This window comes from Microcebus murinus, chromosome 4 (assembly GCF_040939455.1).
Source record: "Microcebus murinus isolate Inina chromosome 4, M.murinus_Inina_mat1.0, whole genome shotgun sequence".
In the NCBI taxonomy this organism is placed as follows: Eukaryota; Metazoa; Chordata; class Mammalia; order Primates; family Cheirogaleidae; genus Microcebus; species Microcebus murinus.
Window position 1 is genome coordinate 59,623,715 of NC_134107.1, and position 27,718 is coordinate 59,651,432.

At 40.1% G+C, this 27,718-nt stretch overlaps 1 protein-coding gene across 3 annotated transcripts in view; it reads left to right on the forward strand.

Moving 5' to 3' along the window:
- Positions 1-31: 31 nt before the first annotated feature.
- The window catches only part of PAAF1 (proteasomal ATPase associated factor 1), a 37,771-nt gene continuing 10,084 nt past the window's right edge, over positions 32-27,718 (forward strand). For 2 of the 3 annotated variants that reach the window (XM_076002305.1, XM_076002306.1), the window contains exons 1-8: positions 70-114; positions 1,826-1,866; positions 4,532-4,655; positions 7,035-7,138; positions 11,786-11,875; positions 19,538-19,636; positions 20,284-20,434; positions 25,121-25,315. In XM_076002305.1, the coding sequence (XP_075858420.1) occupies positions 4,559-4,655; positions 7,035-7,138; positions 11,786-11,875; positions 19,538-19,636; positions 20,284-20,434; positions 25,121-25,315 (736 nt within the window). In that variant the 5' untranslated portion in view covers positions 70-114; positions 1,826-1,866; positions 4,532-4,558. Of the gene's footprint in view, positions 115-1,825; positions 1,867-4,531; positions 4,656-7,034; positions 7,139-11,785; positions 11,876-19,537; positions 19,637-20,283; positions 20,435-25,120; positions 25,316-27,718 lie in introns of all 3 variants that reach the window. The other variant, XM_012745107.3, reaches the window with a different exon arrangement.

The window sequence follows — 27,718 nt, forward strand, 5'->3', positions numbered from 1 at the left end:
GCCCGCTGTTGGGAGACCCACTTCCGGGAAGGGACGGAAGAGGCGGGCTGGCGGAGGTGGGGTGGAGATGGCGGCGCCTTTGAGGATTCAGAGCGACTGGGCCCAAGCCCTCAGGTGAAGCTAGGCCCGGAACAGGGGCACAGGAGGCGGGTAGCGGATGTTGCCTTTGAGTTAAGAATAGCCATGCCTGATCCAGCATATCCACAGGGGTTATTTAATCAATTTTTGAGGAGGTGGAGGGTACAGCATCTAGAAAAAGAAGCCTCAAACCCATATGGTCATTGTTTTTCCTTCTCCGAACAGCTCTCCGGAAGCCAAGGGCTGTGTAATTCCCGTGTCAGAACTAGGATCAATCAGTTGGAGAAAAACAGGGAAACTGGGAGGCAGGAAGACTCTTGGCCAAGTAGTCATTTAGCAAATATTTCTTGGTCATCAGTTATTTGCAAGTCCCAGTACTCACCGTCACTTTCTGTGTGTGATGGAATCTTTGTGTCCTCCTAGACCCCTACTGCTGTATTAGGCATATTGGACGATTCTGTTCAGGAAACAATGTAACACTTATAATGCCCAGGCCCTATAGTAGATGCTCAGATGTGTACTCTAAACATAAGTGATGGTTCCTGCTCTGCAAGAAGCTGACATCTTAATTGGGAATACACAGCGAACCATTCATTCATTTGAAATTAATTAATTTTTTTTTTTGAGACAGGGTCTTGCTTTGTCACCCAGGCTGGGTAGTGTCATTATCGTCGCTCACTGCAGCCTTGAACTCCGGGGGTCTGGCGTTGTTCTGCCTCACCTAGGATCATGGGCACATGCCCCCATGCCCAACTTTTTTTTTTTTTTTTTTTGTAGAAATAGGGTTTTGCTATGTTGCCCAGGCTAGTCTCAAACTCCTGGCCTTAAGTGACGTCCCTCCTGGGCCTCCCAAAATGCTAGGATTACAGACATGAGCCACAGCACCAGTCCTAAGATATATTAATCATATATCATGCCAATTATTTCTCTAGGCATCAGAATGAGTATAGTAGTGCCATAGATGGCAACTGTTATTACTAATAAGTGTTTTTGAAATTGAAACAATGAACACAGAATATGATAAGTAATAAAGGAAGAACAGTAATTGTGTATGAGAGAATGCAGGATCAGAATCAGAGGACATAACTTGCCCCAAATCATGCAGCTGATCATGTGTTACAGGGTTGCTATCAACCTTGATTTCTCTGTCTTAAAACCCGAGGCCCTTTCCATCATACCCTAAAAGTGTTAGGGTGAAGAGATCAGGATTTAGATGATTGGGGAGATGCATTCTAAAGCATATAAAAAGTCAGTGTGAGGTATTAGAAAGAACACAGACCTTATTTTGTACCAGTCTTAGGTTTCAATTAGAAATTTCATAGCTAGATGATTTTGGGCAAGTCACTTCTTTCTGAGCTTCAGTTTTTTTTATCTTTAACATGGGAATAATAAAATGTATCTTGTTTGGTTGGATTAATGATGCTATATGCAAAGTGCCTAGCACAAGGCCTGGTTTATAATAATCCTGATGAATATCTAAATATAGATAACCTTGATTTCTCAAAGTGAACTCCCTATTGATTGAAGTATTTGAGCATTAACTTAACCAACAGATTCATTAAATAATTAATCCACAAATATTTCATCAACAAATAAAGTTTATCTTAGAATAATCTATGTCTGGATGGGAAGTTGACTGTGTCATGTCTAAATGCCAGAACCAAATGGAGATTATATGACCTTCTTTCTCCTCTTGTACCTATTTAACTTTGGGTGTGTCTAATTAGGCTGTTGTCTTTCTTCATAGGAAAGATGAAGGGGAGGCCTGGCTGAGCTGTCATCCCCCAGGTAATATCCACGAATCTATATGCCTTCCCTTAAAAGAGAAAAGATTTAGGCCGGGCGCGGTGGCTCACACCTGTAATCCTAGCACTCTGGGAGACTGAGGCGGGCGGATTGCTCGAGGTCAGGAGTTCGAAACCAGCCTGAGCAAGAGCGAGACCCCGTCTCTACTATAAAAACAAAGAAATTAATTGGCCAACTAATATATATATAGAAAAATTAGCTGGGCATGGTGACACATGCCTGTAGTCCCAGCTACTCGGGAGGCTGAGGCAGGAGGATTGCTTGAGTCCAGGAGTTTGAGGTTGCTGTGAGCTAGGCTGATGCCACGGCACTCACTGTAGCCTGGGCAACAGAGTGAGACTCTGTCTCAAAAAAAAAAAAAAGAAAGAAAAGAAAAGATTTACTACCCTTAAAGCTTCCTACTGTCTCTTGGCCTAGCTTCCTTGCACAGTGCTCACAGTCTGCAAATGTGCTTGACCAGTCTGGACTATATGGACATCATCTCATTCCAAGGAAAGGACTTCAGATTGGTTTTCCATTTGGAACCCAGAGACTTATTCATGGAAATATTGCTGATAAATATTAATCAGTCCCTTAGTCCTATGCTGTTGTATTTTAAGCAGTTTTACAGCTTCAACTGGGACCTTCCTGATGATAATTTCTAGATATATAGCTTTAGCCTTGACCTTTCTTCAAGTTCAAGCAGAGATTGAACAGTTGTCTGCTGGAGATTTATGCTTAAAGATCTTGCTGTCATCTTAAGTTACTTGACTTAGTAATAAAGTACAAAACCAAGCTGGGCACATTGGTTGTCAAATGGGTTCTCTTTGTTGATTTTTTTTTTATTTCTTAAGTTACTATCATTCTTCTAGGCATTGAAGTGAAAAAACCTAGTTATTTCACCCTGCCATATCCAGACAGCTCCCAAGTCCTGTCAAGTTTTTCTTTGAATGACACTCCTCTGTCATTCCTAACCATTCGGAGCACACTATAACCAGTGTGGTACTATTCCAAAAACAAATCAACCTTCCTTCTAAATTCTGTGAGAAAGTTATGTTCACTTCAGATGCCATTGATATATTTTATTTCTATGAGAAATAAAGTTTGAAATGTAGAGTCTTCTTTTTTGTGGGGTGGGCGGAGCAGAGTCTCTATCTCTTGCCCAGGCAGGAATACAGTGGCCCGATCATAGCTCACAGCCTCAAGCTCATGGGCTCAAGCTATCCTCCTGCCTCTGCCTCCCTAGTAGCTAGGACTACAGGTACATGCCAACATGTCCAGTTAATTTTTTCTTTCTTTCTTTCTTTCTTTCTTTTTTTTTTGAGACAGAGTCTCGCTTTGTTGCCCAGGCTAGAGTGGGTGCCGTGGTGTCAGCCTAGCTCACAGCAACCTCGAACTCCTAGTCTCAAGCAATCCTGCTGCCTCAGCCTCCCAAGTAGCTGGGACTACAGGCATGCACCACAATGCCTGGCTAACTTTTTTCTATATATATTAGTTGGCCAATTAATTTATCTCTATTTATAGTAGAGACAAGGTCTCGCTCTTGCTCAGGCTGGTTTTGAATTCCTGACCTCGAGCAATCCACCTGCCTCGGCCTCCCAGAATGCTGGGATTACAGGCGTGAGCCACCACACCCGGCCAATTTTTTCTTTAATTTATTTTTTATAGAGATGAGGTATCACTGTGTTGTCCAGGCTAGTCTCAAACTCCTGGCCTCAAGCGATCCTCCCACCTTGGCCTCTCAAATTGCTAGGATTATAGGTATGAGCTACCACACCCAGCCTAGGGTCCCTTTTTGAGGATACTGCACCTGTGAAAAGGGTAGTAGCTAGAAGATCTCACAGGCAAGGCCTTTTAATTTTGCATTAAAAAATGAGAATAATTGAAGAAAGCAATTGAAAAATATAGGTTGAAGGTAGAAGAAAGAAGGACTGACTGAAGAACCAATTCTTAGAGGAAAGAGAGGAGATTGAATTAAGTATAACAGACTAGGATAAAAGAAGGTGAGTGTAAGTGCAGATAAATGGGTGGGCCTGGACGTGGAAATTTGAGGGTAACTTACAGCTTTAGTTTTCTATATGAAGTTGGAGATAGTGTCAACTCTTAAAGAGGAGGGCCTTTTGTTTTTGTTTTTAAATAACAGCTTTATTGAGATAAAATATGTGCTATTTATGTGCTACTTTACATACATTGTTTCTTAAAATCCTGTCAGGTAGATACTATTGGGATTCTAGGATTTTTTTTTTTTAACAGCTTTATTTATTTATTTATTTAGAGACAGAGTCTCACTCTCTCCGCCTGGGTTAGAGTGCTGTGGCATCAGCCTAGCTCACAGCAACCTCAAACTCCTGGGTTCAAGTGATCCTCCTGCCTCAACCTCCCGAGTAACCGGGACTACAGGCATGCACCACCATGCCCAGCTAGTTTTTCTATATATTTTTAGTCATCTGGCTAATTTTCTAATTTTTAGTAGAGATGGGATCTCACTCTTGCTCAGGCTGGTCTTGAACTCCTGACCTTGAGCTATCCTCCCGCCTCAGCCTCCCAGAGTGCTAGGATTACAGGTGTGAGCCACCATGCCCGGCCTAAAACAGCTTTATTGAGATATAATTCACATTTCATAAAGTTTACTTTTTCTGTTTTTTATTTATTAATTTTTTTTTTTTAGAGACAGGATCTTGCTCTGTCACTTAGAATGGAGTATAGTGATGAGATCGTAACTCACTGCAGCATTGAACTCCTAGGTTCAAACGATTTTCCTGCCTCAGCCTCCCAAGTACCTAGGACTGTAGGTACGTGCCACCATACCTGACTAATTTTAAAATTTGTGGAGACAGGGTCTTGCTCTGTTGCTCAGGCTTGTCTTGAACTCCTGGCCTCGAGTGATGCTCCCACCTCAGTCTCCCAAAGTGTTCAGATTACAGGTGTGAGCTACTGCACCTAGCCTAGGTTCACCTTTTAAAAAATATATTTTTTTACAGAGTTAACATTCTTCTTAAAGGTTCACCTTTTTAAAGTGTATAATTCAGTGGATTTTAGTATATTCACAGAGTCATGCATCATCTCTCCGATTAAATAATTCTGGAACATTTTTATCATTACCCAATAAAACTCCATACCCATTAACAGTGTATTTCCCACTCCCCAGTCTTAGCAACTACTAATTTACTTTCTGTCTATATAGATTTGCCTACTTTGGACATTTCATATAAGTTGAATCATAAAATATATGGCCTTTTGTGTCTGACTTCTGTCATTTATCATGTTTTCATTTTGTAGTTTTGATCAGTGCTTCATTCCTTTTTGTGGCCAGGTAATAGCCTGTTGTATGGATATGCCAAAGTTTATTTATCTCCTCGTCAGTTCCACTTTTTGGATATTATGAAGGCAGGAGATTTTGATAGCAGGATAAGTAGCATGAGAACTGGCTGCTGTCAGTGGAAGGGGCAAAAGTACTCTAAAACTGCTGAGTTTGAAAACATGAATGAATTGAAAATGAATTGGAGTGGTACCAATATGCACAGTTGTGTTCTTTTCTGTAGCAGCACTTAGCTTTCTGTAGGAAGGTAGAAAATGAGTGGTTGGATTGATCCCAGTTCTATTATACAGACAAAACCAAGACTGAGATCATTTTAGTGATTTCAGAAATGTAGAGAAGTCATTGAGGGTGTTGTCAAGAGATTGGTGGAAATGATGCATCATGTGGGCTAGGAACTTTTTAGGGCGATTGGTAACGAAAGGAGGGAATCTTGGGGTAGAATAAAAAGCAAAGTTCTGAGGGATGCAGTGGCTCAAGCCTTTCACTTTAGGAGGCCAAGGTGAGAGGATTGCTTGAGGTCAGGAGTTTGAGACCAGCCTGGGCAACATACGGTAGTAAGACGCTGTCTCTACAAAAAAATTAAAAAAATTTTTTTTTTTTACTTTAAAAAAAGGAAAGAAAAAAAACCCAAAGTAAGTTCCCTCAGTCCTGTTTTTGTGACATCTTTCTGAAACAGTGCTTTGTTCCACTTTCCTGTGAACAGCTTCTTTACTAGATCTTCTCTAGTCCAAACTTTTACCTTAGATTGTTTCTGTGTGATTTATCCTTCAACTACCATTTCTTTGACTGCTGTAACCAAGCTGGTATATTAATTGATGCCTCCTTCCTCCCCATTCTTTTTGACTTACTTTTGTTCTTGACATGCACCTCCTTGAATTAGAGTTTTCTTTCCCTTATTTTTTTCCTAACCAGGTCCTATCTTTCTTTTAAGATTGTTGAAGACCCACCCTCTCTAGAAAGCCTTCCCACTTTTCTGTGAATCCATGATGGTTTCTACTTCCTCCTTACTCCTATAACTTCAATATGGTTTATCTAGTTTATTTACTGAATAACTCGTACTACCCTGCTAGTTTCTGAACTCAAGGACTTCATATTCTAGTGGGGAAGTCAGACATGTAATCAATGTGTTATATAGACTGTTACACGTGTGAATATATAAGGTACAGAAGAAGAATGAAAAAAGTTTTTAACTTCATTCTATCATTTGCATATGTTTATGTATAGGATAATATGTTTTTTTTAAATAATATATACTCGCCAGATAATTTTTTCTATTTGTAGTAGAGAAGAGGTCTTGTCTCACTCAGACTGGTCTTGAACTCCTGACCTCAAGTGATCCTCTTGCCTTGGCCTCCCAGAGTGCTAGGATTACAGGCGTGAGCCACCTTGCCCAGCCAGGATAATATCTTATTTAGCCAATATCACTATAAAAGCAGAATTCTACTTAGGTAAATTTTCCATATTATTGAAGCTTAATTCTTTAGTGTGTAATTATGTGTATATACTGTAGATAAATACATATATACATTCTGATCTTCATCTTTCAATCTGCAAGAATTACGTTTCACAGCCAGTAAAACAGGTTCAGATAACTCTAATAGCCCTCCTTACCGATGCTATATCATTTTTCTAAATCTTTGTTTCTAGCTTTTAGTCTTTCAGTGTATTCCCTCCCAAATTAAGTTTGCTAGTCTAATGCTCTTTCCACTTAAGCAGTCTTTTAACACAGGCACTTATTTTTCTTTCACCAGCCAATTTCATAAGCATACCATCTATACAGATGCCTGAATTGAATCTTCAAGTTGAAAAATATTCTTCTTATTTTTTGAGACATGCTTCTTTTGTGCCTTAGGGAAACCATCTTTGTATGGCAGCCTAACTTGTCAAGGAATTGGCCTAGATGGTATCCCAGAGATTACAGCTTCTGAAGGATTTATTGTGAATGAAATAAACAAGGTATGTTTTTATGTCTTCTAGATGTCACAGTATTCAAAACTATGGTTGTACCCATATAGCTACTTTTGATATTTATACTATTATCAGTGACCTGTCATCGCCACTTCATTTGTGCAATAATTATAGTTTTTGCTGTCTTTGAGTGTCAAGAGTTTTCTTTTTCTCTTGTATTTACATATATTTTTTTGTTTTAAGAATATGAAGGGGTGGGTTTGTGAGGAGGGGTGCTCAATTTCCTTATATTTTTTGTTGTTGTTGTTGAGACAGAGTCTCTGTCACCCTGAGTACAGTGGCATCATTGTAGCTCACAGCAACCTCAAACTCCTGGGCTGAAGCAATCCTCCTGCCTCAGCCTCCTGAATAGCTGGTACTATAGGCGTGCATGCACCACAATGCCCAACTGATTTTGTTGTTTTTTGTTTGTTTGTTTTTTGAGACAGAGTCTCACTTTGTTGCCCAGGCTACAGTGAGTGCTGTGACATCAGCCTAGCTCACAGCAACCTCAAACTCCTGGGCTCAAGCAATCCTGCTGCCTCAGCCTCCCGAGTAGCTGGAACTACAGACATGTGCCACCATGCCCGGCTAATTTTTTCTATATATATATTAGTTGGCCAATTAATTTCTTTGTTTTTATAGTAGAGATGGGGTCTGGCTCTTGCTCAGGCTGGTTTCGAACTCCTGACCTCGAGCAATCTGCCTGCCTCCGCCTCCCAGAGTGCTAGGATTACAGGTGTGAGCCACCATGCCCGGCCTGATTTTGTTCTTTTTGGTAGAGATGGGGTCTCACTCTTGTTCAGGATGGTCTCGAACTCCTGAGCTAAAGCAATCCTCCTGCCTTGGCCTCCCAGAATGCTAGTATTATAGGTGTGAGCCATCACACCCATCCACATAATACTTTTAAGTGCAATCAAACTTCCTCTCTCTTTTTTCCTTTATATCAGCTCTGATAATGTGAGCTATGTATATAATTTTAAATTTTCTAGTAGCCACATTAAAAAGATAAAAAGAAATAGATGAATTTAATTTTTATTAAGTGTTCAAAATCCCATGTATATGTTATACTTTCAGCATATCTCAATTCAGACTCTAATTTTTTACTGGTAAAAAATTTAGGTTTCATAAAATTTATAGTTAAAACATAGATTTACATATCCAAGTAGTTCACTAACCTGATGTGGCTAGTAACTACCATATGGGACTGCATAGCCTTACAGTCTGTGTCTGGTGAGGTCCTGGTGAAAAGGCTACATTAGTAGTGCTTAATAGTTTTTCTCATTTATCTTTTTTTTTTTTTTTTTTTTTTTTTTTGGAGACAGAGTCTCGCTTTGTTGTCCAGGCTAGAGTGAGTGCCGTGGCGTCAGCCTAGCTCACAGCAACCTCAATCTCCTGGGCTCGAGTGATCCTACTGCCTCAGCCTCCTGAGTAGCTGGGACTACAGGCATGCGCCACCATGCCCGGCTAATTTTTTATATATATATCAGTTGGCCAATTCATTTCTTTCTATTTATAGTAGAGACGGGTCTCGCTCTTGCTCAGGCTGGTTTTTGAACTCCTGACCTTGAGCAATCCGCCCACCTCGGCCTCCCAGAGAGCTAGGATTACAGGCGTGAACCACCGCGCTGGCCTCATTTATCTTTGAGATGAGTAGATGGCTAAGCTAAGTGGGGAACCCATGATTTGCCTTTTCTTACTCATTCTGACTACTGTAGTCAGTGTACTCTGTTGAGATGATTCCCAAAGGGTGGACCAGCCTTTTTTTGTGTGTAATTAAACATTTTTTGGCTGTAACATATTTTTAGTATACTGATAAGTATAGAGAAAACTTTGCCTTTTACATAGGATGTTTAGCAAATGTTCATTCATTACCTTTTTTGTGCCAGGTAAGAGGCTACATGTCATTTGTTCTCGTCTACTCTGAAGGGATAGTATATATTTTATATTTGTTTTTCATAAGTAGCTATGGGTATTGTATAATAGTGTTGGAAGATCTGAGTCTAAGTCTTAGTTAACTGCCACTTATTAGCTATATGATTTTGGACAAATAACTTAGTTCTCTGAGCCTCAGTTTCCTCATGTATAAAACAGAGACAATATACTACTTCATAAGATGATTTATGGGTAGTGAGACTGCCTATGGTGAAACTGCAAAATAATTACAAAAGTTAGTTTTGGTTGTTTACCATAACAATCCTGTGGGATTGGCTTTTTAAATATCCGTTTTGCAGGCAAGCAAACAGACTCAGAGAGGTTAATCCCTAATAATCAAAGTCAATTTGACTGTATGCTGGAATTGAAATCCAGTTCTAATGATTCCAAGTTAACGCTACCTTGCAAGCCTGCATTTTTCCCAGGTGTTTTGCCAGTATCCATCCACAGCCTGGGGGCTGACTTCTCTTCCCTTCATATTCAGACCTGGATATAATCCTTATCTCTTCAAACATCATTGGTAATTTTTGCTGTGATCCTGCTGGGTGGGTTCAGACAGTGGTTGCTTACAGTTGATCCTTCATTTGTTTCTAACTGCCATGAGTCACTTTGTTATTTCATATTGCTACATTGTTCTATTAAACAGTAAATCTGTCATTATGCTTAAATGCCTAACCCTGGAGAATAAAAAAAGTTTGACTTTGAATTTTATCTTAGCATGGCATATTCACACTTCTTTCCCCTTAGATTTTGTCAATTTTGATATCTTCTGCAGCTTTTCTTTTTTTTCTTTCTTTCTTTTTCTTTTTTTGAGACAGAGTCTCACTCTGTTGCCCAGGCTAGAGTGCCTAGCTCACAGCAACCTCAAACTCCTAGGCTCAATTAATTCTTCTGCGTCAGCCTCACAAATAGCTGGGACTACAGGCATGGGCCACCATGCCCGGCTAATTTTTTCTATATATTTTTAGTTGGCCAATTAATTTTTTTCTATTTTTAGTAGAGACGGGGTCTTGCTCTTGCTGAGGCTGGTTTCTAACTCCTGACCTTGAGCGATCCGCTCACCTTGGCCTCCCAGAGTGCTACTCTGCAGCTTTTCTTTAAAATATTTTCATTAACGTCATGATTATCTACTGCTGATGTTGGAAGGCAGTTCAACATTTATCTTCCTCTGTAGTCTGTTTATGAATTCAAGGTTGATTTGCAGGATTAATAAGCAGGAGAAAAGCACTGATTCTTGAAATCTGTTACATAAGTAGCCCCAAAGAAATGTATTCTTCTGAGAGCAAATGCAATCCTTACAGAGGCCCAAACACTAAGTTTGTGGAGCTCCTTGCATCCTTGTTGGTTGAATATTCAGCCAAGAGACTGACTAAAGCTGACACTTTAGTTTCTGGTACAATAGACAGTTCCAAATCCAGATCAGCTCTCTTGTAGCTGTAGGCTTTGTCACACAGAAGCAAAAACTCATTTAATGAAAGGCCTGCAGGCAGCCAGGCATGGATATGCTGGCTAAGAAAAAGTACTATTTGGATAGATAGCCTAATTGCCTTTTTAAAGGAGTAGATGACCCGTAATAAAGAGCATATTGACTTTCAGTGATGAGAATATTATGACTTTGAAAGTGTTTTTTTTTTAATGAACTGTGAAGACCTGTGCTTTTTGGATATAAAGAGGTTCAGAAAATCCTGATTATCGAAGACATTTTCATTGTCCTGCAGAATTTCCAGAGACTTTGAAGTACTACTGCAGAAGAGATAACAGGTTAGGGTGCAGCTCCTCAGCTCCTTATAGGAGATATAAAGTTAGGTGGTTGTATTGGTATTGTGCTGGTTAGAGTAAGAGACTGTCATATTGCAAGAATCCTGGAGGAAGTGTTTACCAAGCCTTTTATACCTCTATACATACTATGGTGAAACACCAACATGTTTACCTGAAATGGTTACAAATGGCCTTTAGCAAGTCATGTCTCCCGATCTAACATCTAGTTCTATGTATACTTTCCTACTATGCCACCAGTGTTTTCTTGCTACAGTAGCTGAGAGACAGGCGATGATGACTAGGCAAAACACATGGGGCATCAAAATACAGCTATGTGACAATGACCCATCTATGAATATGTACAGTCAGTTTTAAGTCCTAGGTGGGAATAGATACTGCAAACCTGACATGGGCCTACACATTTTGTGGGTGTACCATAATTTACTTTACCAGTTTTTTCTGGTAACTATAAATGTCAGTAGTCTAATTATTTCTGAAAATTCTCATGGGCAGCAAGTTTACTTTATACTTGTCTTTAAGGTCTTAGGCTTGAGGGCTAGTGCTGCGTTTCATCACATCTCTTTATGTAATATTCTTCTGCTGATCCTGTTCCTTGCCCCACTGCTAATGGGGAGTATTGGTATTAGATTTTCTTCTAAATATTAATCTTCTTAGGCTTGTCGGTTGTATCTTATTGGTGGTCTGTCTTCTGTGGAACAATTTATTTCAACATAAAAAGATAATGGCATCTCAGCGATACCAAATTATGTTGCAGCCCTTTGCAGTAAAAGGACTGCTGAGCCGTGGACTGCTGAGCCGTAGGGGGAGGGGCAGTTTTACGTGGGTGAGAGAGGGTACACTTAAAAGGTGAGAATTTCCTGTACTCCTAATGTTTTCTTTAAGAGGCTTTGATTACATTGGAATAGCTTTACTGATGAATTTCATCTTTTCCTCTTTGTATAGAAAAGCATTCATATTTCATGTCCAAAGGAAAATGCATCTTCTAAGTTTTTGGCGCCATACACTACTTTTTCCAGAGTTCATACAAAGAGTGTAAGTATTTTGATAAAATGAAGAGAAAATATAATGGCATTTTAATTTTTCATTTTATATGCTTGTCTAGTGCTATAAACATATTCATAATTAATATGTCTTTCATTTACTTTGTACTGTAAAATGATACAGCTGATGAAATGTGATGTATTTGGCGAAACTGGTCCTTGAGTCTACATGGAATATTTGTACAAATCTAGTCACTGGTAATCTTAGAGATTATATGACATTCCTCATATATGTATTAGCAGAGCTACTTACCAGCTTTTGGATAATGATATAATAGCTGATGCTCACATAATATGCCACTGCTCATATTTCATTCCTTTGCCTGCAGGACAGGGACATTTTCTCAAAATTCCAAATATACCATATTGAGGAATATTTCCAAAGATCTTTATAATAAAGCCTATACTACCATGGGATTTTTTGAAGCAGAAGTGAGAAATTGATGGATAAACTGTTTTAAAGCCATCCACCCGTTACTGTGTGGTACATTTTTTAAAAGAGCTACTTTTTACCTTTATTTCAAAACAAATACATATTTAGTGATGAAAAGTTAGGAAATATAAAAGAAAGTGAAAATCACTCTTATTTCTGTAACCTAAAGATAATTATTGTGAACTTTTGTTGTATACTCTTTTAAAATAATAATCATAAGTAGTAAAGCTAATGTTTATTGCCTATAAACCAGCAAGCACCATGGTAACTCTATATATTATGATACTTAATCCTCTCACTGTTTTCTTTAAATATTTTACCAAAATAGGTTTTTACAGTACATGCTGTTATATAACTTGCTTTTTATTACATAATAATATGTACCTTATTCTTTGCTATCTTTCTATGTATTCTTTAAAGAGCTGCATAGTATTTCATTATATGACTCTATTATGATATATTAATATTTTTCCTATCTTACATTGCTGGACTTTCAGGGGTTTCTAGTTTCATGATTTTGTATTTTTTTTTCTTTTCTTTTTTTTTTTTTTTTAGAGACAGAGTCTCACTTTGTTGCCCAGGCTAGAGTGAGTGCCGTGGCGTCAGCCTAGCTCACAGCAACCTCAAACTCCTGGGCTCAAGCGATCCTCCTCCTCAGCCTCCTGAGTAGCTGGGACTACAGGCATGTGCCACCATGCCCGGCTAATATTTTCTATATATATTAGTTGGCCAATTAATTTGTTTCTATTTATAGTAGAGACGGGGTCTCGCTCTTGCTCAGGCTGGTTTCGAACTCCTGACCTCGAGCAATACCGCTGGCCTCAGCCTCCCAGAGTGCTAGGATTACAGGCATGAGCCACCATGCCTGGCCTTATTTTGTATTTTTTTGAATATACTTGCATCTAAAGTTTTGCTCCCAAAGATAAGAGGAAATTAGAATACATTTGTAAAAGTAGAATTGGTGAGTCATAGGTGTTAGGTTATTTCCAGGTGGGAACCTGAAAAGTATGTGTAGGACTGAATGTGGTTAATGGAAAACTTAGGCTTATAAAACAATAGCTGCAGGAGTCTGGAGAGTCCCCAGACAGCTGCCGGGTGCATTCCTATCCCTCCTTATAAGGACAAAGCTACCCCCCTCCCTTATCTTTACAGGATGAGACTGATGATCCAGGGGTTCCAGAAATTGGTTGCTTAAAAAAATTTTGTTACAGTGGCTGTTGTGGCCCAGGTACTCACTCTCCACAGAGAAGCCCTCTGTAAAACCCAAGGCTTTTGCCTCCACCCAGATGCTCAAAATGAACAGCATTTAGCTACTCAGGAGGCTTCCTCTGTCTGTCTGTCTGTCTGTCTGTCTGTCTGTCTGTCTCTCTTTCTCTCTCCCTCCCTCTCCCTCCCTCCCTCCCTTCCTCCCCCCCTCCATATCTAACATTGGTTATACAAATTATAAAGCCTTGGGTGTGTTCTAACTGACCTCCACTAAACTGATTTATGGAGTCACTTGTTGCTCTGCATTTCCTCTGTAAAATATACCAGCTGAGGCCCACAGCTTGTTCGTGGCCCATAAGCCCTTCACTGTTTTTTCTGCACAGTTCTGCCACTGCTGATTACATTGAATGCTTACCAAGAGTCAGTTGCAATGCCAGTTATATTACTTTTGAAATTATATGAATTAATTAAATACCATGTCAAACCAATGAAATATGTATCATGTCAAACCAATGAAATATGTAAAAGCCAGGTAGCAATTATTAATATTTCTTTGAAACTAAGTTGATTGTTTTGTAAAGACTTGATAAGATGAATTTGTTTAATAATACATGTAGAAAAGATAAATACAAAATGTTAGAGAAAATAATTTCTTTTTAAAAAGCCTTAGGTGTTAGGAATATAATTAGGTAAACACTGAAAAATAAATAAATAAATAAAGCCCTAGCTGAGTTTTTGCTCTTAGATTGCTTTGTAAGTGTGAGTCACAATTTGTCTTGCTTTAAAGAAACTGGAAGTTTTATTTTTTTTTTTTATTTATTTATTTTTTTTTTTTGAGACAGAGTCTCGCTTTGTTGTCCAGGCTAGAGTGAGTGCCGTGGCGTCAGCCTAGCTCACAGCAACCTCAAACTCCTGGGCTTGAGTGATCCTTCTGCCTCAGCCTCCCAAGTAGCTGGGACTACAGGCATGCGCCACCATGCCCGGCTAATTTTTTATATATATATCAGTTGGCCAATTAATTTCTTTCTATTTATAGTAGAGACGGGGTCTCGCTCTTGCTCAGGCTGGTTTTGAACTCCTGACCTTGAGCAATCCGCCCGCCTCGGCCTCCCAAGAGCTAGGATTACAGGCGTGAGCCACAGCGCCCGGCCAAAACTGGAAGTTTTAAATTGTGACTTCCGGCTTATGGCTTATTACAGGCTGATCATGATGGCTCATGCCATGTAGTCCCAGTGCTTTGAGAGGCTCAGGCAAGAGGATTGCTTGAGGCCAGGACTTTGAGACCAGCCTGGGCAACATAGCCAGACCCTGTCTCTACAAAAAAAATAGAAACTTGAGCTGGACTTGGTGGTACGCACCTGTAGTCCCAGCTACCCGGGAGGCAGAGGCAGTAGGATCACTTGTGCACAGGAGTCTGAGGCTGTAATGAGCTGTGATGACACCATTGTACTCCAGCCTGGGTGGCAGAATGAGACCCTCTCTCAAAAAAAAAAAAAATCAGTGGACTAATGAAAAAATAGTGGATTTTAATGTACATTTATATATTTGAGTTAAAATAAAATGTAAGTCTTTATCATTTTTTTATTATTTCCTACTTTAACTGAATATTTTGATTAATTGACCTACCACTGACCCCTATCCATTGACTAATAGGGCTTTTACTGTATTGCCTTTCTACCATTTTGATTTTTTTTCTTTATTTCATTCTTGTCCATCTTTGGTTTTTCTACTTTCTACCATTTTGATTCGGCTAACACTGGGTATTAGAATTTTTTTTTAATTTTACAAATTTGAGAGATGATATTTGTTATTTTAATTTGCATTCCTTTGCCTAATCATGGATTGACCACTTTTTCATAAATTTATTGGCCATCTTCATGTTATTTGCCCATTTTTCTTTTCTTTTTTTTCTTTTTTTTTTTTCTTTTCTTTCTTTTTTGAGACAGAGTCTGGTTTTCTTGCCCTGGCTAGAGTCAGTGCCGTGGTGTCAGCCTAGCTCACAGCAACCTCATACTCCTGGCCTCAAGCAATCCTGCTGCCTCAGCCTCCCGAGTAGCTGGGACTACAGGCATGTGCCACCATGCCTGGCTAATTTTTTGTATATATATTAGTTGGCCAATTAATTTCTTTCTATTTATAGTAGAGACAGGGGTCTTGCTCTTGCTCAGGCTGGTTTTGAACTCCTGACCTCGAGCAATCTGCCCACCTCGGCCTCCCAGGGTGCTAGGATTTCAGGCGTGAGCCACTGCACCTGGCCTAAGAGCTCTTTTTATATTAAGAGAATTGATTCTTTGTCATATATTTTACAAATAGTTTTTTCTGGCTTATTGTTTATCTTTAAGTTTGCTTATGGTATCTTTTGACATACAGATATTTAATATTTATGGATGATAAAACCTATTAATTAAATTCTTTATAGTAACTGCCTTGGGATCCTGCTTAGGGTAGTCCATGATTTTATATGTATTGCTTTTAATTACATAGCACATTCTGTAAGAGCACAGACTATAGAGCTAGGCTCTTTGGATTTGAATACTGATTCTACAATTAACTAAGTGTGTGATCTTAGGCCAGTTACTTAACCTCCCTGTGCCATAAGTTCCTTATCTTAAAAAATGAGGGTAAAAATATTCGTCTGTTAGGGTTGTTATGAGGACTAAGCAATTAGAATAGAGGTTTAGAACATAGTAATCTAAGCACAATAAAATGCTTATAAGATAAAATATAAATGTAGTATTTTGTTGAATTTTTATGTTTTATTTTTTACATTTCAATTTTAAAATGATTAGCTAGTCTTAACACTATAAAGTAATCCATCCTTTATCCTAGACATAGATCGTCATCTTTATCTTGTGTTTAGGATTGTCCCGTTGATCTGTCTGTTCTTTTGCTGTGGCTAAGAAATAGTTCTTTAGCTTTGGACTTGGACCTAGATTTGTATCCTGGCTCTGCTATGTCACCTTGAGGAAAAAATTGCCCATTAAGCCTCAGATTCCTCATCTGAAAGATAGGAATACTACCTAACTTCCAGATTTTTAGGGGATTATATGAAATAGCATCTATTATGTATATGGCACATCAGAGACACTAAATAAATGTTAGTTTCCTTTCCTCTTTTCCTTTTTTTTTTTTTTGACACAGAGTCTTACTTTGTTGCCCAGGCTAGAGTGAGTGCCGTGGCGTCAGCCTAGCTCACAGCAACTTCAATCTCCTGGGCTCAAGCAATCCTGCCTCAGCCTCCCGAGTAGCTGGGACTACAGGCATGCACCACCATGCCCGGCTAATTTTTTGTATATATATTTTTAGTTGGTCAATTAGTTTCTTTCTATTTACAGTAGAGACAGGGTCTCACTCAGGCTGGTTTCGAACTCCCGACCTCAAGCAATCCGCCCGCCTCGGCCTCCCAGAGTGTTAGGATTACAGGCGTGAGCCACCATGCCCAGCCTCCTCTTTTCCTTTAACAGAATTTTTTATTAAGGAGATAGTTGGTATGACCTATAATTTATTCTTCAATTCCTATCACTTTTTAAGAAATAGATAGTTCAAACTTAATATCTTTTTAGGGCTAGGTATTGGGGCCCTGATGATAGGTAACAAAGATAAACAATACAATGTCCCTGTCCCCTTCAGGGACAGTATATTACCTGAGAAGGTACAATACAATATATCACAGTTTCTTAACCTTGGCACTATTGATATGAACTAAAGAATTCTTTATTTCATTCTTTATTATAAGAGGCTGTTCCATGCATTGTAGGATGTTTAACAGTGTCCCTGCCCTCTACCTACAAGATGCCAGTGGACACCCCTTCCCCTATCGGTTGTGACAATCAAAAATGTTTCCTGGCCGGCGCGGTGGCTCACGCCTGTAATCCTAGCTCTCTGGGAGGCTGAGGTGGGTGGATTGCTCGAGGTCAGGAGTTCGAAACCAACCTGAGCAAGAGCGAGACCCTGTCTCTACTATAAATAGAAAGAAATTAATTGGCCAACTAATATATATTAGCCGTGCATGGTGGCACATGCCTGTAGTCCCAGCTACTCGGGAGGCTGAGGCAGAAGGATCGCTTGAGCCCAGGAGTTTGAGGTTGCTGTGAGCTAGGCTGACGCCATGGCACTCACTCTAGCCTGGGCAACAAAATGAGACTCTGTCTCAAAAAAAAAAAAAAAAATGTTTCCCGATATTGCCAAGTGTCTCCTAGGAAGCAAATTCACCCCTGGTTGACAGCCACTACAATGTATGAGCATAGTGCTAAGGACTACTGAAGGAGGAAGTGATTCATCTCTTGCAGGAGTTGGGAAAGCCACTCACCTTTGGAGAAGTGGTCATTTTTTAAAATCATTAACTATGCCTGTTTCTGTTTCTTAATTCTGTCTCTTATTTGAGCTTATTAAGAGATGATTCATCCATTTATTAATCATCTATATTGCAGATACTCTGCTGGGCACTGAATAAAATGAGTAAAACTGCCCTTGGAGAGCTTACGTTCTAAGGGTATGAGGTTAGACAGGATTTCGTAATGACTTGGATGTGAGATGTGAGAGAAAATGAGAAGTTGGGATGATTCCAAAAATTTTGGCCTGAGAAGTGGGTAAATTGTGGTGCCATTTATTAATTAGAGGAGGAATAGTTGTATTCGTATGGGACAGAGAGAAATAAGAGTTCTGTTTGAAAAAAAAAAAAAAGAGTTCTGTTTGGACATGTTAAATTTGAGTTGTCCACTGTAGCCAAAGGTAGATGCCTATCAACCAATTGAAAAGATGCCACCTATATCAGGAAAGAGGTTGAAGTATGTTGCTTACGATCAAAGGAGCCACTATTAAGTTGATAGTCCTTTTGTTCTGAGGAACCGAAATAAAGAAGAAAAGTCTTAGAAAATGTTAGAGCTGACTCATATATCCCTATGGTTCTTGCCAATACTATTTATTATAATTTAACTGGCATAGAACAAAGTAAAATGGAAGTTAGATAATTAAAGCCAAAGTCTCTACTTTTTTCTTAATAATTTAGGTCATGTGGGAATCATTGTTGCTGGGAATATGTCTGGAATAATATATTTCTTCTCACATTTCTGGAACATTTGCAACTGGCTGTTTTTTAATAAAAAAAAATTAATTAAAAGGGTATGTAGGCATGTATGAAAGAGACTTGGTGATCTTATTATGGCTTATGCATGAAGCAGTTGCTGATGCTGAAACTATAAAAGTGAATCTGTGAATTCACTATTATTTTTTCTGAAAGATCTATATCTATACATATAGGTGTATATATGGAAATATCTTTGCTCTTCCTTGAATCCTTCTGATGCATCTTGGAAGATTATCTTTTGTGTAAGTGGGATCCTGAGAATTAGGAAATGCATCTTAATTTTAAAATAAAATAGCAAAAAATGGAAACTATGGAAATGATACGGGCATAGGGAAAACTTTTTGGCTAAAGTTTACAGGTGATTACAGGAATATCTTTTTGTTTGAAGAAGTTAAAGGTGTTGGCTGCAGCCTTGTTGGGAGGTTGGTGATGATAATCTTCATAATAGACACATGTCCTTTGTGTTGGGAAGCATAGTCTTACATAAGTCTTGGAGGAGTGTGAAACAAGGGAGGTTTATAACATATTTCAAGGGAATAAAAGCATTTTGGGCCGGGCGCGGTGGCTCACGCCTGTAATCCTAGCACTCTGGGAGGCCGAGGTGGGCGGATTGCTCGAGGTCAGGAGTTCGAAACCACCCTGAGCGAGACCCCGTCTCTACTAAAAATAGAAAGAAATTAATTGACCAACTAAAAATATATATTCAAAAAATTAGCCGGGCATGGTGGCGCATGCCTGTAGTCCCAGCTACTTGGGATACTGAGGCAGGAGGATCACTTGAGCCCAGGAGATTGAGGTTGCTGTGAGCTAGGCTGACGCCATGGCACTTACTCTAGCCTGGGCAACAAAGTGAGACTCTGTCTCAAAAAAAAAAAAAAAAAAAGCATTTTGTTATTTATAACACATTGATTGTTTTGTCTGTTGAACAGATAACATGCCTGGATATTTCCAGTGGAGGAGGCCTTGGTGTATCTTCTAGTACTGATGGGAGCATGAAGATTTGGCAGGCTTCCAATGGAGAACTCAGAGTAAAGGATTTGGATATACTTTTAGGGTATTACACATGAAGGGTGGTCTGAGAAACCTTGGCCTGGGACATGGAAGAATGGCCCATTCTGAAAATGTAGGACCATTGTACTTCATTTGATTTCTGTTCTCCCATTTGATAATCAGAGAACCATTCTCAAGCTTAGTGAATTGCCAGAACAGAGTGGGGCTGAAGCAGTTGAGGAGCCAGGCCAGTGAAATTCTCAGTGGGTATGCCCTGAGTTTGTACTGTCTTGGGTGATTGGTTTCCAAGACAGAATAGCTAGACTGTTAGGCTGACTATATGCTGAGCCTCCAACTTATACAGAGGATTTTAAGAAGAGATGAGTAAAAGATTCCTTAAAGCCTTCTCAGCTCCTTATACTTAGAACTAACACTAGGGATGGCTGTGAAAGCCATGGAATTCAATTCTACATCTGTAACTAAATCCCAGGAAAGGGAGTCAATAGCTCTTACCTGGTTGACAAATGAACTAAGAGATCCTTTTGGACATCCTTAGTTGTTATTAAAACCCAGCATGTGGGTATAGCATGTAGGTATTGCATCAAGAGGCCAAAGATATGGGAGGTGAGAGAACATCAAGGGATGGACAAGAGAACTAGTATGGAATTTTCTTTTGTTTTTCCAGAGAATATTGGAAGGACATGTGTTTGATGTGAATTGTTGCAGGTTTTTCCCATCAGGCCTTGTGGTTCTGAGTGGGGGAATGGATGCCCAGCTAAAGATCTGGTCAGCTGAAGATGCTAGCTGTGTGGTGACCTTCAAAGGTCACAAAGGAGGTATGAAGGGTGATTTCTCTAAAAGGCTTTTCTAATGATCCCCAGAGATAAAGCACCAAAAAGGTAGAAATAGGCTGAAGCGGGAGGATTGCTTGAGGCCAAGAGTTCGAGACCAGCCTGAGCAAGAGGGAGACCCCATATCTATAAAAAAAGAGAAAAATAGCTGAGCATGGTAGTGCTTGCCTGTAATCCCAGCTACTTGGGAGGCTGAGACAGGAGGATTACTTGAGCCCAGGAGTTGCAGTGAGCTATGATCATGCTACAGCACTCCAGCCTGGGCAACAGAGACTCTATCTTAAGAAAAAAAGGTAGGCCAGGCGCGGTGGCTCACGCCTGTAATCCTAGCTCTCTGGGAGGCCGAGGCGGGAGGATCGTTTGAGCTCAGGAGTTCGAAACCAACCTGAGCAAGAGCGAGATCCCGTCTCTACTATAAATAGAAAGAAATTAATTGGCCAACTAATATAGATAGAAAAAAATTAGCTGGGCATGGTGGTGCATGCCTGTAGTCCCAGCTACTTGGGAGGCTGAGATAGGATGATTGCTTGAGCTCAGGAGTTTGAGACCAGCCTGAACAAGAATGAGACCTCATCTCCACTAAAAATAGAAAAATTAGCTGGGCATCATGGTGTGCACCTGTAGTCCCAGCTACTCAGGAGGCTGAGGCAGGAGGATTGCTTGAGCCCAGGAGTTGGAGGCTGCAGTGAGCTATGATGATGCCACTGCACTCTACCCAAGGTGACAGAGTGAGACTCTATCTCAAACAAAAACAAATAGCATATTAAAAATTATTTTTAGGGCCGGGCGCGGTGGCTCACGCCTGTAATCCTAGCTCTCTGGGAGGCCGAGCCGGGCGGATCATTTGAGTTCAGGAGTTCGAAACCAACCTGAGCAAGAGTGAGACCCCGTCTCTACTATAAATAGAAAGAAATTAATTGGCCAACTAATATATACAGAAAAAATTTAGCCGGGCATGGTGGCACATGCCTGTAGTCCCAGCTACTCGGGAGGCTGAGGCAGTAGGATTGCTTGAGCCCAGGAGTTTGAGGCAGGAGTTTGAGGTTGCTGTGAGCTAGGCTGATGCCATGGCACTCACTCTAGCCTGGGCAACAAAGCGAGACTCTGTCTCGAAAAAAAAAAAAAAAAAAAAAATTTATTTTTAAAAAAGTTTAAGAAAATATAAAATTGCAGCAAAACATGTGGGCTCCATAGATCTGTTTCCAAGGGAAAGACAATTTTAAAAATCTTGTCTCTAGTGGCCTCTATCCAGTGGCTCTGTAATTGGGAGAATTACATTTTATTCATCCAACAACTATTGTCAGTTATATAAATTGGATTTGGTTTTTACTTTATTTTATTTTTTTGAGATAGGATCTTGCTCTGTTGCTCAGGCTGGAGTGTGGTAGTATGATCATAGCTCACTGTAGCCTCAAACTCCTAGATTCAAGTGATCCTACCACTTAAGTCTCCTGAGTAGCTCGGACTACAGGCATGCACCACCATGCCTGGCTCATTTCTCTTATTTTTTCTAGAGATGGGATCTAAGTATGTTGCCCAGACTCGTCACAACTTCTGGGCTCAAGCAATCCTTCCACCTTGGCTTCCCAAAGTGCTGGGATTACAGGTGTGAGCCACTGTTCCTGGTCTGTTTTTATTTTAAATTGGAGCTATTTGGAAAGTTAATGATATAATGATTAGGTCCCATCTGAGTTGATTATTATTATTTTTTTCTTTACTTCAGTGAATGCAAACTGAGTTGCTTTTATTTTTTATTTTTATTTTTTTACTGAATTGCTTTTAATCATATTTTCCCAGACAGACCCTAAATTGACTACTTTTTAAAGTTATGGCATTTTCATAAACTCATGCTTTTCTGAACAAAGGCTTTCAAAATGAAATTTCCAATAAGAATTGAGAGGCATGTGGTTAATTGCATTGGATTGTCACCTGTATGTTATGTTGAGTTGCTGTGGAGTTTTTGTCAAAGTTTATATAGCTGAAGTCATTTCATCTTAGAAGAAATGGGTGGGAATATGTTAAAGATCACTAATTAGCTAAGTGACCTTTGATCAGATACTCTTAATTATTGGGCACCTATTATAGGGTCTGTTAAATGGGTTTTAATAAAATAAATAGTAGCCCTGCCTGGATCACAAAATGGTTGTGCTGCTTTCTATTCTGTACAACCCTGTTATTACACCTATGCCACTGTGTTGTAGGTCTTTATGTCTATGATTATCTCTGTCTTTTTATGCTGTGTGTTCCTGAGGCTAGAGATTATAGTGAATATTAGATGATGGCTAATAAAGGGCTTCAAAAATGATAAAATCCATGGACATTTTGGGTATTACGTTGTAATACTCTGGATCTTAATTCTGTCATCTCTTTTAGTAGGCAATCCCCTGTTGAGGTATGAGTAGAGGCTGGATAGATGTGAATGTTCAGCTTCCTACTGGGCTTCTCTGATACTACCCTGACAAAAGTAGAGCACTAACTCACACTGCCTCATTGCAGATAGGTGAGGTGGAAGTTTAGCTTCCCCTTTGGTCCTGTTGACACCTTCTTGGTGAAAGTAGGACATGGACTTGCACCACCTCATTGCCTCCTATTGGAGTTATAAACTCAGTTCCCTGCTGACTCACACCAGGAGAGAGGTTGGGGGAAGTGGAGTGCTACCTCCTACCATCTTGTCCTACCTCTTTCTGCCTATGGCTGCCAAGGCAGAGTGGAGGTTCAACTCTCCTCTGGACCCTGCTGACAGTATTAGCCTAGTCAACCCCACTGGGGAATTGGAGTGCTGCTGCCTGCTTTCATGGGGGTAGAAGACCACTTCCTGTTCAGCTCTCCCGAAACCACAGGGGAGGGGGAGAAGCAGTTTTTCTGCTTGTGTCTACTAGAGTAGGGTGGGTGTGGCCAAGATTTGTATTCTGTGAGGCCACTTCTTTCCCAATCTTTTGGCTATGGTCAACAGACTTGTCTGGTAGTTTTTTGTTTGTTTGTTTTTGTTTTAATCTGTGCTTATCGGCAGTTCCATATTGGAGGTTTCTGCCGTGTCCTGTCCAAGACAGATGGGAGGCTGTAAGGAAATCCAAGGAACTCATTGCCATGTTCTTTGAGTCCTGAGGTCCCTAGGTAGTCCGCTATCTTCTTCTCATCAGAGTCTTCCTTTGCTTCCTATGTTCGTGTTTTTTCAGTTATGAAGGGAAGGATCTGGGAGCAGTGGGGCTACTCAAACTTGGCCAGGGCCAAAAGTCACATCCTTTTTTCAGAATGAGAGGCTAACCTTCTTAATCATTTTGCAGTGGAACCAGCAGGATCTCTGAAGGCAGTGATTTTCAAACTGAAGTCTCTAAGATGTCTACTTAATTTTTATTTAAAAAAAGAACGGGAGGGCTGGGCATGGTGGCTCACGCCTGTAAGCCTAGCACTCTGGGAGGCCAACGTGGGAGGATCACTCAAGGTCAGGAGTTTGAAACTAGCCTGAGCAAGATGGAGACCCCCGTCTCTACTAAAAATGGAAAGAAATTAATTGGCCAACTAAAAAATATATATATATATATATAAAAAATTAGTCTGGCATGGTGGCACATGCCTGTAGTCCCAGCTATTCAGGAGGCTGAGGCGGAAGGATTGCTTGAGACCAGGAGTTTGAGGTTGCTGTGAGCTAGGCTGATGCCACAGCACTCTAGCCTGGGCAATAGAGTGAGACTGTGTCTCAAAAAAAAAAAAAAGAACAGGGGCTTTGAAGCCAAAATAAAAACTTTGAGGCCGGGCGCGGTGGCTCACGCCTGTAATCCTAGCACTCTGGGAGGCCGAGGCAGGTGGATTGCTCAAGGTTGGGAGTTCGAAACCATCCTGAGTGAGACCCTGTCTCTACTAAAAATAGAAAGAAATTAATTGACCAACTAAAATATATATATACAAAAAATTAGCCAGGCATGGTGGCTCATGCCTGTAGTCCCAGCTACTGGGGAGGCTGAGGCAGGAGGATCGCTTGAGCCCAGGAGTTTGAGGTTGCTGTGAGCTAGGCTGACGCCACGGCACTCACTCTAGCCTGGGCAACAAAAGTGAGACTCTGTCTCAAAAAAAAAAAACCAAAAAACTTTGAAAACCACTGCTCTGGAACACTCTACTAAAAATTAAATTCAGAGCTTGTTTTTCCATGTCTGTTACAGCTACTCTTTGAATCATTGGGAAGTAAGGACTTTCGATTCTTTTTTGAGTCAGAGGGCTAGAGTGCTGTGGCATCAGCCTAGCTCACAGCAACCTCAAACTCCTGGGCTTAAGCAATCCTGCTGCCTTAGCCTCCCATGTAGCTGGGACTACAGGCATATGCCACCATGCCCAGCTAATTTTTTTCTATATATTTTTAGTTGGTCAATTAATTTCTTTCTATTTTAGTAGAGATGGGATCTTTTTCTTGCTCAGAGCTGGTTTCGAACTGCTGCCCATGAGCGATCCTCCTGCCTCGGCCTCCCAGAGTGCTAAGATTACAGGCGTGAGCCACCACGCCCAGCCGGGACTTTCGATTTATTTCTGTTTTTTCTAGCACTTGAGTGTGCCCCAGCATGTAGTACACGTTCAGAATGTTTATGAAGGGATGGAGTCACTTATGCAGCTCCATCTTCTCTGCCCTTGTAGTTCCTTTACTACCTCCTCCATCTTAGGGACTTTTTTTCCTCTCACCAGGAATCCTAGATACAGCCATTGTTGATCGGGGAAGGAATGTGGTGTCTGGTTCTCGAGATGGGACAGCACGACTTTGGGATTGTGGGCGCTCAGCCTGCCTGGGAGTCATTGCAGACTGTGGTTCTTCCATCAATGGAGTGGCGGTGGGTGCTGCTGACAACTCCATAAACCTCGGCTCCCCTGAGCAGACGCCCAGTAAGTTGATAATGATGTGTATGCAGCGTGTTTTCTTTTCTTAACCCCCCTTCAGTGTTTGCCTAAGTTTCTCCTTTTCTTCCTCATCCTTTCCTGCACTGTAGCTGGTATTTCTGTTTTCACCACATCATTAGTATTTATCCTGTGCCTACTGTGTTTCTGTTGCTTTGGTGTCTACAAAGGGAGTATATGTCATAGTTGCTGCGTTTGTGTAAATACAATCTAATTTAGCAGATGAGACAAATGCCTATAAAGCATTTAGAGAACAATAACATTTTGGCTAAAATAAATTAGTGATTATTTTATTTTATTTTATATTTTGTAGACATGGGGTGTCACTATGTTGCTCAGGCTGGCCTTGAGCTCCTGGGCTTAAGCAATCCTCCTGCCTCAGCCTTCCAAGTAGCTGGACCATAGGCATGAGCCACTGTGCCTGGCAAATTATTGATTGCATATGTCATAGGTTTTCAAAGGAAAGGAATGTTTCTGGGAAAGGTGTCACAAAAGAAGTTGGCTTAAACCTTTGAAGGATGAGTTCAAGTTGAACAGACAAGAATGGTAAAGATAAGAGAATGGGAGCTAGTGCAGGGGTTAAGTATAGGGGCAGTTTGCATTATAGCTTGGGTGTGAAACTTAGTGTTATAAAAAGATATGTGGCTGGTTGCGGTGGCTCACACCTGTAATCCTAGCACTCTAGGAGGCCAAGGCAGAAGGATCATTTGAGCTCAGGAGTTCGAGACTAGCCTGAGCAAGAGCGAGAGACCCCATCTCTACTAAAAATAGAAAGAAATTAATTGGCCAACAAAAAATATATAGAAAAAATTAGCTGGGCATGGTGGCACATGCCTGTGGTCCCAGCTACTTGGGAGGCTGAGGCAGGAGGATTGCTTGAGCCCAGGAGTTTGAGGTTGCTGTGAGCTAGGCTGATGCCACGGCACTCTAGCCCAGGCAACAGAGTGAGACTCTGTCTCAAAAAAAAAGAAAAAAGATATGCTTGGGGGCGGGTATATACATACATAATGAGCGAGATGTGCACCGTTTGGGGGATGGTCATGCTTGAAGCTCTGACTCAAGGAGGGAGGGGGTACAAGGGCACTATACGTAACCTTAACATTTATACCCCCATAATATGCTGAAATAAAAAAAATAAGTGCTTGGCTGGGCTGGAAGGTTGAATGGTACTAGTGGAAATAGGTTGAATAGCTCTGTTGAGACACAATAGTGAAGGTCCTAATAAGGCAACTTTCTCATTTTCCCATGGTAATAATTAATAATTGTTTCTTTGTTCCATAGGACTATTTTTTCTACCATTGTCTTACTCCCTCACATTAACAAAAATAGATTTTAATTTTTAGAGCAAAATTTAGCAGAAAATACAGAGAATTTTCATATACTCTCCATCCCCCGCAAATATAGCTTCCCCCACTATCAACATCCCTCACCAGAGTGGTACGTTTGTTATAATTGATGAACCTACACATCATTATCACCCAAAGTCCATAGTTTACGTTAGGGTTCACTCTTGGTGTTGTTCATTCTATAGGTTTTGACAAATATATGATGACATAAATCTACCATTATAGTATCATATAAAATAGTTTCATTGCCCTAAAATCTTCTGTGCTCTGCCTTTTCATCCCTCCCTCTCTCCTAACCCCAGGTAACAGCTGATCTTTTTGCTGTTCTATAGTTTTACCTTTTCCAGGATTTTAGAATTGGAATCAGACAGTATGTAGTCTTTTCAGATTGGTTTCTTTCACTTAGTAATATGCATTTAAGGTTCCTCTGTGTCTTATCATGGCTTGATAACTCATTTCTTTTTAATGCTGAATAATATCCCATTCTCTGGATGTACCAGTTTATCCATTTACCTACTGAAGGACATCTTGGTTGTTTCCGAGTTTTGGCAGTTATGAATAAAGCTGCTGTAAACATCTGTGTGCAGGTTTTTGTATGGGCCTAAATTTTCAACTAATTTGGGTTAATTTTGCCCCTGACTTTTGACACATTCTAGGTGCTCACACACACTCCCACACCTCCCACCACCATCTTAAACTTCCCATATAGATGCACTATGGTCCAAAAACTGCTAAAACTTCCTGACCACTAGATGTTCCCTGGTCCCTCTTTGATTATTAATGGATTAATAGGGAGAGTCCATTTCTTAAGGCATAATACATGTGCAATTAATGGTAAATGTGATCATTTCAGGCAGTATACGTTTTTAATAGTTATATATATTAACATAATACATATACTATACTTTAAACCTAAGATTTCATACATATTATTACTTAAAACAAGGTGAAGTTTTGAAACAATTAGTTGATAATAAAAGTAATTTAAATGAAAATATTCTTTTCTCTACTTTTTCTTTTTTTTTTTTTTTTTTTGAGACAGAGT